Source organism: Bombina bombina, chromosome 1 (genome assembly GCF_027579735.1).
Source record: "Bombina bombina isolate aBomBom1 chromosome 1, aBomBom1.pri, whole genome shotgun sequence".
In the NCBI taxonomy this organism is placed as follows: Eukaryota; Metazoa; Chordata; class Amphibia; order Anura; family Bombinatoridae; genus Bombina; species Bombina bombina.
This window is the reverse complement of record NC_069499.1, coordinates 797,606,002-797,626,786: the sequence shown is the minus strand read 5'-3', so window position 1 is coordinate 797,626,786 and position 20,785 is coordinate 797,606,002. Positions and strand designations below refer to the sequence as shown.

Sequence of the window (20,785 nt, the reverse complement as noted above, 5' to 3'; positions counted from 1 at the left end):
TGTGCAATTTTTATTAGATGTTATTTTGAGAGTAACTATATTGTGTAATGTACTTTTGATGTGTTTTGTGACACTTTTTTGTTTCGCAAAACAGTTAACAGCTCTGTGGATACGACAATCATTCTAGTATAAATTGTGATTGCGCAGACACGCTATTATTCCTCACCACGCTATTGATTGCCAGCCACGTGTTAGCCACGCTATTATACCTGTTTTTTCCCTGCGGTCTATCTTAAGGGGCAAGGTGGTCCACTGGTAGACTGCGGTCGATCTTTTGGGCACCCCTGGTCTAGCGGGTGTTTTGTTTTCTCTTGTTAAGTGTATCCAGTCCACGGATCATCCATTACTTATGGGATATTAACTCCTCCCCAACAGGAAGTGCAAGAGGATTCACCCAGCAGAGCTGCTATATAGCTCCTCCCCTAACTGCCATTACCAGTCATTCTCTTGCACCCAACGACTAGATAGGATGTGTGAGAGGACTATGGTGATTATATTTAGTTTTATACCTTCAATCAAAAGTTTGTTATTTTATAATAGCACCGGAGTGTGTTATTCCTTCTCTGGTAGAATTTGAAGAAGAATCTACCTGAGTTTTTACTATGATTTTAGCCGGCGTAGTTAAGATCATATTGCTGTTTCTCGGCCATCTGAGGAGAGGTAAACTTCAGATCAGGGGACAGCGGGCAGATTAATCTGCAAAGAGGTATGTAGCAGCTTATTATTTTCTGACAATGGAATTGATGAGAAAATTCTGCCATACCGATATAATGTAAACTCAGCCTTAAATGCAGTAGCAGCAACTGGTATCAGGCTGTCATGTATGTATATTTTACACTTCAGTATTCTGGGGAATGGCACTTCACTGGAATTATACTGTGTGCATAAGACTTTAGCCTAATTTGCAGGGACTGGCAACAGGCTCTTTAATAACACTTAATTTATGTTAAACGTTTTTTGCTGGCATGTAAAATCGTTTCATTTTCTGAGGTACTGGGTGAATAAAATGTTTTGGGCATTATTTTTTCCACTTGGCAGTTGTTTTATTTAATTTATGACAGTTTACTGATCTCTCTCACTGTTGTGTGTGAGGGGGAGGTCAAAAAATTCAGTCAGAAGCTCATTGTATTTCCTGCATGATCCGGTTCATCTCTACAGAACTCAGGGGTCTTCAAAACTTGTTTTGAGGGAGGTAATCATTCACAGCAGAGCTGTGAGATTGTAGTTGACTGTGATAAAAAACGTTTATTTCTGTAACTTTTTTTTCTGCTATCAGGGTTAGTTATCCTTCGCTAATGGGAACAAGCCTTTGCTAAAATTGTGTTTTTTACAAAGATTTGATGCTATAACCTTTCAGTTTATTAACTTTCAACTGTCATAACTCTTTCTGTGCTTCTTATAGCCACAGTACGTTTTCATATTATAGTAAATTACTTGAAAAGTATTTCCAAGTTGCTAGTTTATTTGCTAGTGTGTTAAACATGTCTGATTCAGAGGAAGACATCTGTGCTATATGTGCTAATGCCAAAGTGGAGCCCAATAGAAATTTATGTACTAACTGTATTGATGCTACTTTAAATAAAAGTCAATCTGTAGAAATTGAACACATTTCACCAAACAACGAGGGGAGAGTTATGCCGACTAACTCGCCTCACGTGTCAGTACCTGCATCTCCCGCTCGGGGGGTGCGTGATATTGTGGCGCCAAGTACATCTGAGCGGCCATTACAAATCACATTACAGGATATGGCTACTGTTATGACTGAAGTTTTGGCTAAATTACCAGAACTAAGAGGTAAGCGTGATCACTCTGGGGTGAGAACAGAGTGCGCTGATAATGTTAGGGCCATGTCAGATACTGCGTCACAACTTGCAGAACATGAGGACGGAGAGCTTCATTCTGCGGCTGACGGTTCTGATCCAAACAGATTGGATTCAGATATTTCAAATTTTAAATTTAAGCTGGAAAACCTCTGTGTATTACTAGGGGAGGTGTTAGCGGCTCTGAATGATTGTAACACAGTTGCAATACCAGAAAAAATGTGTAGGTTGGATAAATATTTTGCGGTACAGTCGAGTACTGACGTTTTTCCTATACCTAAGAGACTTACTGAAATTGTTACTAAGGAGTGGGATAGACCCGGTGTGCCGTTCTCACCCCCTCCGATATTTAGAAAGATGTTTCCAATAGACACCACCACACGGGACTTATGGCAAACGATCCCTAAGGTGGAGGGAGCAGTTTCTACTTTAGCTAAGCGTACCACTATCCCGGTGGAGGATAGCTGTGCCTTTTCAGATCCAATGGATAAAAAGTTAGAGGGTTACCTTAAGAAAATGTTTGTTCAACAAGGTTTTATATTGCAACCCCTTGCATGCATTGCGCCTGTCACGGCTGCAGCAGCATTTTGGTTTGAGTCTCTGGAAGGGACACTTGAATCAGCTCCATTAGATGAGATTACACACAGGCTTAAAGCTCTTAAGTTAGCTAACTCATTTATTTCAGATGCCGTAGTACATTTAACTAAGCTTGCGGCTAAGAATTCCGGATTCGCCATTCAGGCGCGCAGAGCACTGTGGCTAAAATCCTGGTCAGCTGACGTTACTTCTAAGTCTAAATTTCTTAATATACCTTTCAAAGGGCAGACCTTATTCGGGCCCGGATTGAAAGAAATTATCGCTGACATTACAGGAGGTAAAGGCCATGCCCTGCCTCAAGACAGAGCCAAACCTAAGGCTAGACAATCTAATTTTCGTTCCTTTCGGAATTTCAAAGCAGGAGCAGCATCAACTTCCTCTGCTCCAAAACAAGAAGGATCTGTTGCTCGCTACAGACAAGGCTGGAGACCTAACCAGTCCTGGAACAAGGGCAAGCAGGCCAGGAAACCTGCTGGTGCCCCTAAAACAGCATGAATTGAGGGCCCCCGATCCGGGAACGGATCTAGTGGGGGGCAGACTTTCTCTCTTCGCCCAGGCTTGGGCAAGAGATGTCCAGGATCCCTGGGCGCTAGAGATAATATCTCAGGGATACCTTCTGGACTTCAAATACTCTCCCCCAAGAGAGAGATTTCATCTGTCAAGGTTGTCAACAAACCAAATAAATAAAGAGGCGTTTCTACGCTGCGTACAAGAGCTTTTATTAATGGGAGTAATCCATCCAGTTCCACGGTCGGAACAGGGACAAGGGTTTTACTCAAATCTGTTTGTGGTTCCCAAAAAAGAGGGAACTTTCAGGCCAATCCTGGATTTAAAGATCCTAAACAAATTCCTAAGAGTTCCATCGTTCAAAATGGAGACTATTCGGACAATTTTACCCATGATCCAAAAGGGTCAGTACATGACCACAGTGGATTTAAAGGATGCTTACCTTCACATACCGATTCACAAAGATCATTACCGGTATCTAAGGTTTGCCTTTCTAGACAGGCATTACCAGTTTGTAGCTCTTCCATTCGGATTGGCTACGGCTCCGAGAATCTTCACAAAGGTTCTGGGTGCTCTTCTGGCGGTACTAAGACAGCGAGGAATTGCGGTAGCTCCGTACCTAGACGACATTCTGATACAAGCTTCAAGCTTTCAAACTGCCAAGTCTCATACAGAGTTAGTACTGGCATTTCTAAGGTCGCATGGATGGAAGGTGAACGAAAAGAAGAGTTCTCTCTTTCCACTCACAAGAGTTCCCTTCTTGGGGACTCTTATAGATTCTGTAGAAATGAAGATTTACCTGACAGAAGACAGGTTAACAAAGCTTCAAAATGCATGCCGTGTCCTTCATTCCATTCAACACCCGTCAGTAGCTCAATGCATGGAGGTGATCGGCTTAATGGTAGCAGCAATGGACATAGTACCCTTTGCACGCCTACATCTCAGACCGCTGCAATTGTGCATGCTAAGTCAGTGGAATGGGGATTACTCAGACTTGTCCCCTACTCTGAATCTGGATTAAGAGACCAGAAATTCTCTTCTATGGTGGCTTTCTCGGCCACATCTGTCCAGGGGGATGCCATTCAGCAGGCCGGACTGGACAATTGTAACAACAGACGCCAGCCTACTAGGTTGGGGCGCTGTCTGGAATTCTCTGAAGGCTCAGGGACAATGGAATCAGGAGGAGAGTCTCCTACCAATAAACATTCTGGAATTGAGAGCAGTTCTCAATGCCCTTCTGGCTTGGCCCCAGTTAACAACTCGGGGGTTCATCAGGTTTCAGTCGGACAACATCACGACTGTAGCTTACATCAACCATCAGGGAGGGACAAGAAGCTCCCTAGCAATGATGGAAGTATCAAAGATAATTCGCTGGGCAGAGTCTCACTCTTGCCACCTGTCAGCAATCCACATCCCGGGAGTGGAGAACTGGGAGGCGGATTTCTTAACTCGTCAGACTTTTCATCCGGGGGAGTGGGAACTTCATCCGGAGGTCTTTGCCCAAATACTTCGACGTTGGGGCAAACCAGAGATAGATCTCATGGCGTCTCGACAGAACGCCAAGCTTCCTCGTTACGGGTCCAGATCCAGGGATCCGGGAGCGGTTCTGATAGATGCTTTGACAGCACCTTGGACCTTCGGGATGGCTTATGTGTTTCCACCCTTCCCGATGCTTCCTCGATTGATTGCCAGAATCAAACAGGAGAGAGCATCAGTGATTCTAATAGCGCCTGCATGGCCACGCAGGACTTGGTATGCAGATCTAGTGGACATGTCATCCTGTCCACCTTGGTCGCTACCTCTGAAACAGGACCTTCTGATCCAGGGTCCCTTCAAACATCAAAATCTAATTTCTCTGAAGCTGACTGCTTGGAAATTGAACGCTTGATTTTATCAAAACGTGGTTTTTCTGAGTCAGTTATTGATACCTTAATACAGGCTAGGAAGCCTGTTACCAGAAAGATTTACCATAAGATATGGCGCAAATACTTATATTGGTGCGAATCCAAGAGTTACTCATGGAGTAAGGTTAGGATTCCGAGGATATTGTCTTTTCTACAAGAAGGTTTAGAAAAGGGTTTATCCGCTAGTTCCTTAAAGGGACAGATTTCAGCTCTGTCCATTCTTTTACACAAACGTCTGTCAGAAGTTCCGGACGTTCAAGCTTTTTGTCAGGCTTTAGCTAGGATCAAGCCTGTGTTTAAAACTGTTGCTCCACCATGGAGTTTGAACTTAGTTCTTAATGTTTTACAGGGGGTTCCGTTTGAACCCCTTCATTCCATTGATATCAAGTTGTTATCTTGGAAAGTTCTGTTTTTAATGGCGAATTCCTCGGCTCGAAGAGTCTCTGAGTTATCTGCCTTACATTGTGATTCTCCTTATCTGATTTTTCATTCAGACAAGGTAGTTCTGCGTACTAAACCTGGGTTCCTACCTAAGGTGGTCACTAACAGGAATATCAATCAAGAGATTGTGGTTCCATCTTTGTGTCCTAATCCTTCTTCGAAAAAGGAACGTCTGCTACACAATCTAGATGTAGTCCGTGCCCTGAAATTTTATCTACAGGCAACTAAGGATTTTCGACAAACGTCTTCCCTGTTTGTCGTTTATTCTGGTCAGAGGAGAGGTCAAAAAGCTTCGGCTACCTCTCTCTCCTTTTGGCTTCGTAGCATAATACGGTTAGCCTATGAGACTGCTGGACAGCAGCCTCCTGAAAGAATTACAGCACATTCTACTAGAGCTGTGGCTTCCACTTGGGCCTTTAAGAATGAGGCTTCTGTTGAACAGATTTGCAAGGCTGCAACTTGGTCTTCTCTTCATACTTTTTCCAAATTTTACAAATTTGACACTTTTGCTTCTTCGGAGGCTGTTTTTGGGAGAAAGGTTCTTCAGGCAGTGGTTCCTTCCGTATAAAGAGCCTGCCTGTCCCTCCCGTCATCTGTGTACTTTAGCTTTGGTATTGGTATCCCATAAGTAATGGATGATCCGTGGACTGGATACACTTAACAAGAGAAAACATAATTTATGCTTACCTGATAAATTTATTTCTCTTGTAGTGTATCCAGTCCACGGCCCGCCCTGTCACTTTAAGGCAGGTAATTTTTCCATTAAACTACAGTCACCACTGCACCCTATGGTTTTCCTTTCTCTGCATGTTTTCGGTCGAATGACTGGTAATGGCAGTTAGGGGAGGAGCTATATAGCAGCTCTGCTGGGTGAATCCTCTTGCACTTCCTGTTGGGGAGGAGTTAATATCCCATAAGTAATGGATGATCCGTGGACTGGATACACTACAAGAGAAATAAATTTATCAGGTAAGCATAAATTATGTTTTTTTGTGGGAAAAAAAAACAAAAAACTGTTGCTAACTTGCTAATATATAAAGTTTTCAAAACAAGTTAAGACATGCACAATATCAGCATGTGTCAGCAAAGTATTGTGGGAGCTATAGTCCCAGATACTAGGCTATATGGTGCTGTAACCTAGAAGTGAGTACCTGCAGTGGTGTCCTAGCTTAGATTTATGAATAGCGTTGATGCATTTTAGGGATAGATACAAATAAATAAACTCTGGTTATAGAAGGAATTTTACCAAAAAGGGTCAGATATTTCAGCTCACTGGTTCGCATTTATAATCCATTTTTCTTTTCTCTATCCCCCAAACAAGTTTAAAGGGACACTGAACCCAAATTTTTTCTTTCGTGATTCAGATAGAGCAGTGCTTTCCAAACTGTGTGTCGGGACACACTAGTGTGTCGGCAGCAGTGAGTAGGTGTGTCCCTGCTTCTGCACAAATTTTTTAAAAATATTTGTTTTTGGTTTCTGACTTTCCGCCTGCCTGCTACGCATATCACATGGTTGACACGTGATTGACACCTAGGGGGGTCACAGATCATCTTAACCTATTGGCGCAGCTCAGTGGGAACTGAAACTATTCCCATTGGCGGCACATTGGCTCCTGACTGCACGTGTAGTCTCCTTAATTGGCTCGTGATTGCATGTGTAGTCAGTGAGTGGGACAGCAGTGTGTATGCAGCGCGGGCAGTAGTCAATCGGACTCACCGAGCTCTGAGGGCGGCAGCTTAAATGCTGAGCTGAAGTCAGAGGTTTTTTTTGCAGCTAGCTCCCAATAGTGCATTGCTGCCCCAGCTCTTGATATATGGATAGGAAGTAGAAGCTTAAAAATGCTTGATGATGAAATGCAAGTGTATTTATCTAATATTCCACCAAATATTCAGAAATTGTGTTCATCCCATCAACCTCATACATCCCATTAAAATAGTAAGTAGCTATTGGTGTTATTAAAAAATTTTTAATTCTTGCACATACTTACTGTTACTTGTAAATACATTTCATTATTATATAATTTATGTATGTGTCTGTATCTCCTAAAACAGGTTAGTTTAACCTCCTTTTTGCCAGTACAACTGAATTACTGTGTCGCAAAATGATGTAGGTCTAAAAAGTGTGTCACCAACATGAAAAGTTTGGAAAGCTCTGAGATAGAGCATAACATTTTAAGCAACTTTATAATTTACTCCTATTATCAAATTTTCTTCATTCTCTTGGTATCTTTATTTGAAATGCAAGAATGTAAGTTTAGATGCCGGCCCATTTTTGGTAAACAACCTAGGTTGTCCTTGCTGATTGGTGGATAAATTAATCCACTAATAAAAAAAGTGCTGTCCAGAGTTCTGAACCAAATAAAAAGCTTAGATGCCTTCTTTTTCAAATAACGATAGCAAGAGAACAAAGAAAAATTGATAATAGGAGTAAATTAGAAAGTTGCTTAAAATTGCATGCTCTATCTGAATCACAAAAGAAACAAATTTGGGTTCAGTGTCCCTTTAAGTGTTTTTAAACAAATATGAGTGTGGATGTGACCGGACTCCTGAAACAATTAATAAACTAACAGAATGAATGGATGAATGGAAACAAATTTATATAATTTTTTGCACTTACAAAATATTCTGAATTTGGGGTAAGGCATTCTTTTCCTCTCTATCTATCTAGTCTTATTTCTCTATCTAATCTTATCTCTATATCTAATCATATTTATCTAATAGCTTCTATTTTATCGTATCTCTCTATATATCTAATCATATTTCTCTATCTATCTATCTATCTATCTATCTATCTATCTATCTATCCAATCTTATCTGTTCATCTAATCTTATCTCTCTATCTAATCATATCTCTCTATCTATCTATCTATCTATCTAATTACATCTAATTGTATCTCTCTATCTATATATCTAATTGTATTTCTTTATCTATCTGATCATATATTTTTATCTAATTGCATCATTCTATATATTCTTATCTATGTCTTTATTTATAGAAAGTTATGCAGGAGACTTAACATTTGCTTTCATTCAATCTGTTAGTTCCATTATGCATTACATGTGATCTAACAGCACTCTCTTCTTTACTCAGGTCCCGTGGAGGGATGTCATGGAAAAACGTTGAGGGACAGTTCCCCCATATTTATGCTCAAGGTTCATCAATGAAAGATGTTTGTACTGACTGTGCTGGTTTCATCACAGATGTGGTCTGCTCAAGCCGAAAGAGTGTGGACATTTTAAACACAGGGAGCACACGGGCTCCAGGCCGATCGAATAAGAAAGTGTAAACACTCACCCTGTCAGCCCCATCTCTGCACCGGCTGTTACTCGGCCTCTGCTCTGCTAACTGCTTAAAGCAGTAACCCAAATAATAATAGAGGCAACTTCAAACATTGCTTTGTGTTAATTCTATATTTATCATTTCGCTGTCTGACACTATATGAATTGATACCTTTATAGTGAGTGAAGTTCATGCAGGAGAAGCTGTTAGTTTAAAGCACTGGTCTCTGAAGTGGCAATATCACTGTATCTACATATTTACATAAAGGTCATGGCAGAACAGGGGTAATTTAGTATCACTAGACACTAGCTCCCTAGTGAAACTCCGTAACCATTCCCGCCATGGTATAACCTATTTTACTCCAGCTTTTAATTGGCCTTTTCTGTAGTATGAATACACATACCTGCATAATTGTGTGACTATATGTATATTTATATTTGTACATAATCTGATCCTAACAATATGGAAATACTTTCATGTTTAAAACACAGAGGATCTCAGCTGGATCACTGGATCCCTTCAACCAATGAACTAAGCTTGTGGCAATCTATTACTGTTTAGTTAGCCAAGATCCAAGAGCTGGCTCGGTGGATTTTGGCAGCTAGAGTTAAAATGATTATAAGGTCACAGACTTGTCTTGAAGATAAACATTAATGATGGAATCAACAAAAGATCTCAGGTGGACCATTTACCCCATTAATGCTGCAGGGGACATGGTGCACTACTGTGTGGACAAGACAAATGGAGGGACTACAGTGTCCTGGGCATAACAGTGAACTTAAATGCGTGGGCACAAGCCAGTGGCACTGGCATGAATGGATCACACTCAATAAACTGACAAACATTATAGATAAATGCTGCACTAACCTTATGACCCAAAGCTCTGCATGTGACCTTTACAATTTATTTGCACTAGAGAATCTGCACTTCCATGCTGAGTTAGTAAGCCAAATGTATTTCCTTTCTTGATTAACCAACTTGTATCCTCCCTTAGTGCATTGCTGTTATTGAGATGCATTGTACCCAGGCGTAAATAAAAACAATTGCCAGCTCTGATATATACCCCCTTTAGGAGAGGAGGGTAACGCAGTCTGTTGCAGGACAAAACATTGCAGACCCCTTCAATCCTATGTGGCTGAATACCTATTTTTTTAAGAAAATAATTAAAAAAGAATACCAAAAATACAAAAGACTGAATGAGCGAATCTATTGTATGTAAATATAGATAACAGCATCCTTGAAGCAGCACTCTTACCAAACCTGAACTATCTCACTACAGTAAAGGTTGTTTTTTTTATACTCAAAGTCTTTTGTCTTCTTTTTATGCAGGTTTATGTGTTTGTTCCAAAGAAGACTCATACATCACACAACATCTTAGTTATTAGTTGCAATTTCAGTAATCTATGTATGATGTCTTGGAATGGAATATTAACAGTCCCTGTGGCTGATTTAAAGTGGCATGAACCCCTAACTATCATAAGGATGAAATGTGCCAGCAATGTATATGCACATTTATAATGAGAACTGGGTTTTAGGTTCTCAGTTTTTTTTTATAAGAAAAAATATACTGCTTATATACACATGTGTATGTGTAAACACAATATTCTCACTCTGACATACAAAGCCTTCAACTGCACTGCTCCCCCCTATATCTCAGACCTTGAGGCATATTTAAGAAATGTCTTGCGGACCTGATCCGACAGTGTGGATCAGGTCCGCAAGACATCGCTGAATGCGGAGAGCAATACGCTCTCCGCATTTAACATTGCACCAGGAGCTCACAAGAGCTGCTGGTGCAACGCCACCCCCTACAGACTCGCGGCCAATGGGCCGCCAGCAGGGAGCTGTCAATCAACCCGATCGTACTCGATCGGGTTGAATTGTTGCGATTCCTGTCCGCCTGCTCAGAGCAGGTGGACAGGGTTATGGAGCAGCGGTCTTTGTGACCGCTGCTTAACAACTGCTGTTTCTGGCGAGTCTGAAGACTCGCCAGAAACACGGGCCGTCAAGCTCCTTTCGGAGCTTGATAGATAGGCCCTATGTCTCCAGATACTCTCCCTCCCGTCCCCTTCGCTCTGCTCATGACCTCCTACTCTCCTCCTCTCTTGTCACCTCCTCACATTCCTGTTTACAGGACTTCTCCAGACTGGCTCCCATCTTGTGGAAGTCTCTACCTCGCTCCACAAGACTCTCCCCTAGCTTTGAAAACTTCAAGTGCTCCCTAAAGACTCTACTGTTCAGGGATGCATACAACCTACACTAACCTTTCTTTATACCGTTTCCTCTATTCCATTGCTATCCCCTTGAACCCCCTTAGCATGTAAGCCTAAAAGCCATGCTGTTTGTAGATCACCTTCTTTAGAGCTGACTACAACAGTGTGACTCTTGGCAGGGCCCTCTACCCGTCTGATCCCTATAAATGTTTCCTTGTATTCCGCCTATGTTTATAGCGCTGCGGAATCTGTTGGCGCCCTACAAATAACTGATAATAATAATAATGTGTATATACACATATTAACACATAAATATATATATATGGATATAAGCATATACATATATATTTACTGGGGACAGACAGTTCACATAGACTGCTATGTAAAGGCACTTTTCAGTGCCGTTTTTTTTTTTTTTTTTCTAACACCCACGCCTGCCACTTTTAACCCCATATAACTACTTTTTGCAGTTACTATATTAAAAAATAAAGATGCTATAAATAAAAATATGCTATCTTTCGGCTAGATTTGGAGTTTGGCGGTAGATGGGTTGTTAACGCTACGCGTGGTTTATGTCTAACGCACGGCATTGTTTGACTCTGGTATTTAGAGTAAAAAAAGACCATCTAACGATGCTCCTAACGCGTGTATGTCACACGCGTAATCCTGCCCGCGTTAGACAGTCTCCCATAGAGATCAATGGAAAAGCAAAAAAATAGCTTTTTTCACCTAACACTCGATCTCGCGAGAATACGCACAGCTCGGTCATATGACGCATACCACATCATGCACAACAATAACACGCCGCAAATGTCACAACAACAATCAATCAACAAAGCACACAAGCATTACACATTCACAAACGGGGGGATTTTTAATAAAATTTAATACGGGGAATACGCATATACTTTAAGATGCGGAAATTCGCAAAATAACAACAAGGAATAAAAAATATATACATACACTAGAAAAATAATCGCATTCAATATCACTATATATTAGGACAAACATACATATACAACACTTCACTAATAACACACCATCGCAAATTCACATTTAAAAAGAATACTATTGGACAATGTTAGAGAAAACGACCACTATGACATCATCGCATTCTACACATTCCACAAATAATAACTCAAAATGAGCATGCACAAATTCACACAACTAATACACATTGCACTAATATTAATTGCTAATAAAGCACACCTGAACACAATTTACAACGGAAATTGGTACATCATAAAACATTTACACAGGGTATATAAGCACCACACAAGCAGGGCTTCTTTGACTGTGTTGCTGGTGGGTCTTTGGAGATTGGAGGTTTAAGATTAGAGAGTTGGTGCATTATTGTGAGTGAGTTAGTGTTAGCGTGAGAGAGTCAGTTGGTAGTGTTATCGTGAGTGAGTTAGTGGGAGTTAGTGGGAGCGTGAGTGAGTTAGTGGGAGTGGGAGTTGTTAGTGAGAGTTGTTAGTGGGAGCGTGAGTTAGTGGTAGTTAGTGAGAGTTAGTGGGAGTGTTTGTTAGTGAGAATTAGTAGTAGTGTGAGTTAGCGAGCGAGTGATTTTTCTGTACACGTAACACATTTACACGCAAACACATTCAATACAGAACAAGTTCTGCTTAATCTGTCACCATTGTAGTGCACGATTTGCTTGATATTCATTCCCATAAAGATATACCACTGATATTGTGTTAAAATATCCGATGATCCTATCTCTATCTGCCTATCCACCTATTGGTTACTGTTACATTCAGGAACCTAACTAGTTGCTAAGCAACCTGTAGTATTGACACATCGTGTCCAGTCATGCGCATTAGGCATCTTGGGACGCCGTCCTCGACAAATGCTTAGTTTTAGCAACATTTAGCAATCAGTTTGCAACATTTTATTACATACATTCATCTCCTCATAAACATTGGGATTTATTATAGTCTTTGTTATTCTCTCATGTACGCCACCTAAAGACTTAGTACAATTTGGCCTATAACAAGGTATGCAATTATGATTTTATAATTTTTGTTTATATGATAATGATATTATGTATAGACCATTATGAAATCTAATACGAATAACATTAACTAGTAAGTTGTGGATGAATTTTTATATATGTGTTTTTTTGTATATTGTATAATTTGATGACATTTTGTATTTTCTGATTGGCTATGAAGTTAAGTTATATCCTGCACTATCTGATTGGTTATGAGGGTATGAACGATTAAGTTGACCCCTCCCATCACCACCTGTTCATTATCACCTTAATTGATTTTAAAGTATATCTAGCAAGTGTTCAGTAAACATTTTATGAAGCCTGATGAAACAGCCATTGGCTGAGAAACGCGTTGCCTGTTATTATATTTATTTTTAAATAAAGTCAGTTTTAGTATTTGAACACTTGCTGCTCCCTCTCTTTGGGATTTTTATTGCCTTTTTGTCTGAGGATATTCATCACTTTGACCATCTTGGGATCCTGTGAACCAGTACTTCTTTTCTGGATGCCTTGCCATAAGTCTGTTGGGTGACCAAATTGATCCCTTCATGCTCCCATAGCATCAAAAGAGGTGCTTTATACATTGTGAGTACCACTCTTATCATTATCTGAGTTTGTTCACTTGTACCAACAATACTAGGCCATATAGGCACTTGTGTCTTTTCTCTGTCCACATAGACATCAGATCCTGTGCATGAAGTTGGTCTTCTGGGTGACCGAATAGATCCCAGACTGCCCCTATAGCACTAATTGAGGTGCTCTTCTAAATGTGAGTTTGTATCTCATCTTAAAATCTACAAAATTGGACCAAACAATATTGGGCCATGTGGCGCTTCTGTTTTTTCTTCTTTTTATAGATTGCTGTTCCTGGATCCTGGCCTGGATCTTCACAGATAGCTGCCATTTTTCCTCTCCAGAGACTTTTAATACAATTCTATTGCCTCTTCATTGTCCTCTAAAGGCATTGTTACACACTTATAACTTTTAATCAATTGTTACATTCCTCTACTGTATAACTTTATTATTTTCATCATTGTATATTTGTTTTTGAGATATATATATATATTTGTGGTTTTGTGTATGTGTATATGGATGTATATACATGCATATATGTGTGTATATATATATATATACAAATAGATGCTGATTATAAACTTCACCAGTGTTATTAGTTTGTGATTGATAGCCATTCACAACTGACACCACTAGTAATTATTTTTTATATTCACTTATTCACTATACCTCTTTTATTATCACTATAACTCCTGACACATTAGAAGACTGAGTTCTCACTGTTACTATTTATCACCTAGTATTTGTAATAGGGCGCCCCCTCACTTTTTTGTTGTTCACAAGAATCACTGCTCAGTGTTTCTGTTTTTGGCCACTAGGGGAAGCCGACCTATATAGATATGTTATCTGCCATAGAGAGATCGAATAGAAGGAAAACCAATGGTGGTTTAGAAACAACTATGTCTAATATTGAGGCTATTGATGTTGACCCTTCTATGCAGACACTATTCACTAAACTTGAAAATCTGTTGAAGGTTGAACACAGACATTGGTGGGATTATGAAACACTTCTTAAGTATAAGACTAAGAATCAAATCCCTAGAGGTCTCAGAGTACTAAAGAATTGTTCTTTTAAGGAAGACTCTGGAGTACAAAAAGAATGGGAGGATGCCCTCAATGTCTGTGGACTCACCTTCATTGACATTTTAATGAAACATAGACAGAAATTGTATAACGAAGTAGGCATGGAAATAGACAAAACCCAAAAAGAACTTGAGAAATATATTACCCATAATGATTTTGAAAAAGACAGGAAGCTAGCATATGACCGTGCAGAAGACTATCAGAATGATATTATTAGAAAGAAAAATAAAAAATTGACTAGGGATGAGGGGGACTATTCCAGGGGTGAGGTTTACTCCTTTAACCGCACCAATAACAGGAGTAATAATTATCACTCCTCACATGAGAATACTGGGAATAACCCACCTGGATATATACATGAGAGACATAACAGAAACAATTTTGACAACAGACATATGAATAACTATCATAACCACCATCGTGCTGATACAAGTACACAATCTGGCTATCAACAGCCGGTATACAACACATATAGGAATTACAAACCACATATTTACAATAAACCTAGACAATACAATTCATCTGACACGAGAGACCATCATAATAATGGATATCGACAACTATATCATAATACATATCCTAATAGATCATATAATAATGGGAATGATTGTCAAGCTTTTGAGCATTCTAATACATGGAACAGATCGGGAGAACAGAATTTTGCGAATAGACGCAATCAATATACTCCCCACCACTATTACACTTCTAATTCTCCCAACTATCATGCTCATAGATTAGCGAATCAACATAACAACGAACCACGACATACACGGATCTCTGATCCTGTGGAGAGATCTAATAATCAAGAGAGAAATAACCAACACAGACCCCAAGATCATACTCTCCAAGCTAAGAACATCTACAAACCTTTTGAGTCTACTAATAGATATTCACCACTTAACCATGAGAGAATAGAATCCACTAACAAACCTTCTACCTCATATGAGGAAAACCATTGTCACACTCCTTTTTTAGAGATAGGCCACAATCACCCTCCAGAACAGTGGTCACTATCCCCCAGACCTCCAAGACAAAAAAGAGCATACGTAAACGGGGAAGCAGAGGAAGATCCTCAACCGCTAAAAAAGAGAAATTATTGAAATATAGGAAGGGTATCTTTAACTTATCGGACCACAATTTATCAAATGATGAGATTAGAGTCTTAGGGAAGGGGTTATCTTTCTCCCCCTCCAATAACTCCAATATGTTTCAGCTATTCGTTGATGTCAACAATTTTACTAGAAAACTTTCTCTCCAGAAATATTTTGCTGAGAAACGATTAAAGAATACAACTAATATGCCCATCATCGTTGATACCATGAATGAATGTCTAAAAGATGGTTTGATTATGTATGAACCGGACACCCTATTGGAGCAACTGACTGAGAAGTATATACATACCGACTTTAGACCTAGATCTAATTTCAATCCGCCAAGGACAAAAAATTCACATATTAGCATATATCAGTCAATGGTTCTCAAGGACTTAGAAAAGCTTCCTAAGAAATCAAAATATAAGAATAATCTCAGTCCTGGAGAACGCCAGGCCCTTGATTCTCTCAGTGCCAATAAAGAGTTAGTGATCCGCCAAGCGGACAAAGGAGGGGGCATTGTGATTCAGAATATCCGAGATTACATTCAGGAGGCTGATAGGATCCTTAATGATGCCACCTATTATAGGGTATTACCGGGAGACCCTACTCCTTTGTTCCAGAAACAGCTATTCTCCCTTTTATTAGAGGGCTTCGAAGAGGGAATTCTAACTAAAAAAGAGAAAGACTACTTGTATCCCAAAAACCCTAGCGTAGCGTTCTATTACCACCTTCCGAAAGTGCATAAGGATGCGTCCAACCCCCCTGGACGCCCTATAGTGGCTGGCATTGACAGCCTTACCGACCATCTATCTGCGTATGTAGATTCATTTCTACAAAAATATGTAGTGACACTTCCTTCATTTATTAGAGATTCTACCGACTTACTTAATAAATTAATGAGTCTGGGTATCACAAAAACTGAATCTAACATCTGGTGGATAACAAGTGATGTCAGTTCCTTATATTCCAACATCCCCCATGACAAAGGTTTGTTGGCTGTTGAAGCATATCTGAAAACTGACATATATATGCCCCTAAAACAGCAAACATTCATCTTAGAAATGATACGGTTTATATTGCACCATAATTATTTCATCTATCAAGGTAAACATCATCTTCAAGTCAAGGGTACGGCCATGGGCACCAGATTCGCACCCAGTTTTGCCAATCTTTATATGGGCAGATTTGAGGAGACCCATGTTTTTGGGTCTCCTATGAGTGCGGGTCTGGTGTTCTATGGCCGTTATATTGACGATTTGATATTCATATATAAGGGCTCACGTGAAGAAGCCCTTCTTTATTCATCATCTCTAAATAATAATGAATTTGGTCTGGTATTTACCAGTAACATCCAGTCCACTAGGATAGAATATCTTGATCTGTCATTATACTTTTCAGAGGCTGGAACCATCATGTCTGAAACCTTTTTTAAAAAGGTAGATTGTAACAGCTTTCTCAATTACAATAGCAACCACTACCATAGTTGGAAAAAGAACGTACCATACGGACAGTTCAGACGCATTAGGCGGAACTGCAGTACGGTTGATAGTTATATAGCACAATCCCAGATATTAAAGGATAGGTTTCTAGAGAAGGGTTATCCTCTGGATTTGGTACTCAAGGGATACCTTAGAGCCCTAGAAGATGACAGAAACAAATATTTATCATTTGATAAAAAGAAAAATATTAAAAAATCTGCTAACAAACAACAACCAAGTGACACCTTAGAAATACCTCTATTTGTGACTGGCTATAGTAATCAATATCGACAAATTAAGCAAATAATCCATAAACATTGGCCAATTATTTGCAACGATCCTTATCTTAAGGAATATACCTCTATCAAACCGAGGGTAGTGTATAGGAGGGCTCCCACGTTGAAGAACAAACTGGCCCCCAGTAAAGTTGTTAGAGATAAAATTGGTAGCCAGAACTCTAGTGTAGGGACCAGTAGGACTTATCTTGGTAATTTTTTACCAAGATATGGATTATTTAAATGTATGAAATCGAGGTGCAATATGTGTAAGATCGTGAAAAGCGGAACTAATACTTTTTCGTCCAATCAGACAGGGGAAATATTCAAAATTACAAAAAGGTTGTCTTGTGAATCTACCTTTGTTGTCTATCTTGTGAGTTGCGTTTGTGGGGTCCAGTATGTAGGGCGCACTGGACGTACCATCAAGAAAAGATGGAGTGAACACACTTACAACATAAAAAGGAAATTCTTGAAACATAGTCTCTCCAGGCACTGTGCTTATGCACACAGAGGTAGTGCTAAAACACTCTCTATAATACCTATCGAACAGATACCTCGGAATAGTCACAATGCTATGCTTACCCTACGGCGTAGAGAGACCTACTGGATCCATAAACTACATACTCTGGCCCCTGATGGCCTCAACGAATGTGTTGATCTAGCTGCATTTGATTTATGAGTGTCATCCGTCTCTTAAGTTAGGATGGGATCTTACTAGTTTTTTGTTTTTTGTTCTTGTTAATATCTCCTTGCTATATTATATATAGTGGTTGTAGCACTTTATCTGGTTATATTTATATTTTTCTTATGGGCAGTAAGGGAGTCCGATTGTTCCCTGCCCATTATAATATGTTGTTTTTATGCATTTTATATTTGTCTAGGTTTGTATTCGATATAAGGTTGTGTGTATGTGTGTATACATTTATGTATCTTATATGTATGGGTATATGTGTGTATATATATATATACAGACCTGAGTCTATTGAGATACTATGGGTCTCTTCTTAATGGTATTCATAGGTGATTATTAATGCCACTTGTACTCCATTTGAAAATGCCTCATGCTATGAAACTATTGTCACATTAGATATGGATGATCACTTGCTTCCTTGTTGGCAACTCATCTTATTCTGCCTCCTGCATCTGAGCTGATCATGTTGACTGTAGACCATTTATTTATTTCTAATATTATTTAGATACATCTTTGTATAATGAGTTGTGCTGTTTTAGTCCTTTGTAGGTTCATTTGATTATATTTGATAGCTTATTGTGGTTTAATATAATTAGTCAATTATTAAGCATATCAATTCTGTTTACTATCCAGAACACACTGATCAAATATCAAACATATGGCTGACTTGACTAGCCATTTTTCATCTGTCCTGCTAGGTGTGCGAATTATGATGATGTAAAATTTCATTATATGGAATAACTATTAACTGATTACATCTACTAATACTCTTTGGATACATTGGGCTAATTTTGATTAATTTTGAACCCTCATTGGGAAACACCATGACACGATGGGTAAGCTGACTCTGGTTACCAGCTTTGGTGTTGCTGTGGTTACGGTGGCAGCTTTTTTAGTTTTTTTAGTTTTATTATTATTATTATTTTTATCACATTATTTTATCTTGTTGGGCATAGGTATGACATAATATTCCACTTTTTAAAAAACCTAAGTTATCAAACTCTTGTATATTATACATTTATTAATGGATTTCACATACGATTCCTTACCCTATCATCAAACAGTTATTGTATTATTGACGTGTAGCTTATCCAATTATCACTAGATGACTCTCACTTCTGATAGGTCGTAGGGAGTCATGTGCTCTAGTGACGTTTACCGCTATCTCATTTTGCTATAGACATTTTACGAGCACACATAGCTATAGCGGTTCTTGGGACACAAGTGCCTAACATCGAGCGTATTTGTTATTTATTACCAAATTGGAAATGCGCCCTCACTGAACAAGTTCTGCTTAATCTGTCACCATTGTAGTGCACGATTTGCTTGATATTCATTCCCATAAAGATATACCACTGATATTGTGTTAAAATATCCGATGATCCTATCTCTATCTGCCTATCCACCTATTGGTTACTGTTACATTCAGGAACCTAACTAGTTGCTAAGCAACCTGTAGTATTGACACATCGTGTCCAGTCATGCGCATTAGGCATCTTGGGACGCCGTCCTCGACAAATGCTTAGTTTTAGCAACATTTAGCAATCAGTTTGCAACATTTTATTACATACATTCATCTCCTCATAAACATTGGGATTTATTATAGTCTTTGTTATTCTCTCATGTACGCCACCTAAAGACTTAGTACAATTTGGCCTATAACAAGGTATGCAATTATGATTTTATAATTTTTGTTTATATGATAATGATATTATGTATAGACCATTATGAAATCTAATACGAATAACATTAACTAGTAAGTTGTGGATGAATTTTTATATATGTGTTTTTTTGTATATTGTATAATTTGATGACATTTTGTATTTTCTGATTGGCTATGAAGTTAAGTTATATCCTGCACTATCTGATTGGTTATGAGGGTATGAACGATTAAGTTGACCCCTCCCATCACCACCTGTTCATTATCACCTTAATTGATTTTAAAGTATATCTAGCAAGTGTTCAGTAAACATTTTATGAAGCCTGATGAAACAGCCATTGGCTGAGAAACGCGTTGCCTGTTATTATATTTATTTTTAAATAAAGTCAGTTTTAGTATTTGAACACTTGCTGCTCCCTCTCTTTGGGATTTTTATTGCCTTTTTGTCTGAGGATATTCATCACTTTGACCATCTTGGGATCCTGTGAACCAGTACTTCTTTTCTGGATGCCTTGCCATAAGTCTGTTGGGTGACCAAATTGATCCCTTCATGCTCCCATAGCATCAAAAGAGGTGCTTTATACATTGTGAGTACCACTCTTATCATTATCTGAGTTTGTTCACTTGTACCAACAATACTAGGCCATATAGGCACTTGTGTCTTTTCTCTGTCCACATAGACATCAGATCCTGTGCATGAAGTTGGTCTTCTGGGTGACCGAATAGATCCCAGACTGCCCCTATAGCACTAATTGAGGTGCTCTTCTAAATGTGAGTTTGTATCTCATCTTAAAATCTACAAAATTGGACCAAACAATATTGGGCCATGTGGCGCTTCTGTTTTTTCTTCTTTTTATAGATTGCTGTTCCTGGATCCTGGCCTGGATCTTCACAGATAGCTGCCATTTTTCCTCTCCAGAGACTTTTAATACAATTCTATTGCCTCTTCATTGTCCTCTAAAGGCATTGTTACACACTTATAACTTTTAATCAATTGTTACATTCCTCTACTGTATAACTTTATTATTTTCATCATTGTATATTTGTTTTTGAGATATATATATATATTTGTGGTTTTGTGTATGTGTATATGGATGTATATACATGCATATATGTGTGTATATATATATATATACAAATAGATGCTGATTATAAACTTCACCAGTGTTATTAG

At 39.0% G+C, this 20,785-nt stretch overlaps 1 protein-coding gene across 1 annotated transcript in view; it reads left to right on the top strand.

Annotated features, from left to right (window-relative positions):
- The window catches only part of SPIRE2 (spire type actin nucleation factor 2), a 185,103-nt gene extending 175,256 nt beyond the window's left edge, over window positions 1–9,847 (top strand). Inside the window, exon 15 of the mRNA XM_053699358.1 lies at window positions 8,360–9,847. Coding sequence (XP_053555333.1) covers window positions 8,360–8,555 — 196 coding nt within the window. The 3' untranslated portion in view covers window positions 8,556–9,847. The remainder of the gene's footprint in view (window positions 1–8,359) is intronic.
- The last annotated feature ends 10,938 nt before the right edge of the window (window positions 9,848–20,785 follow it).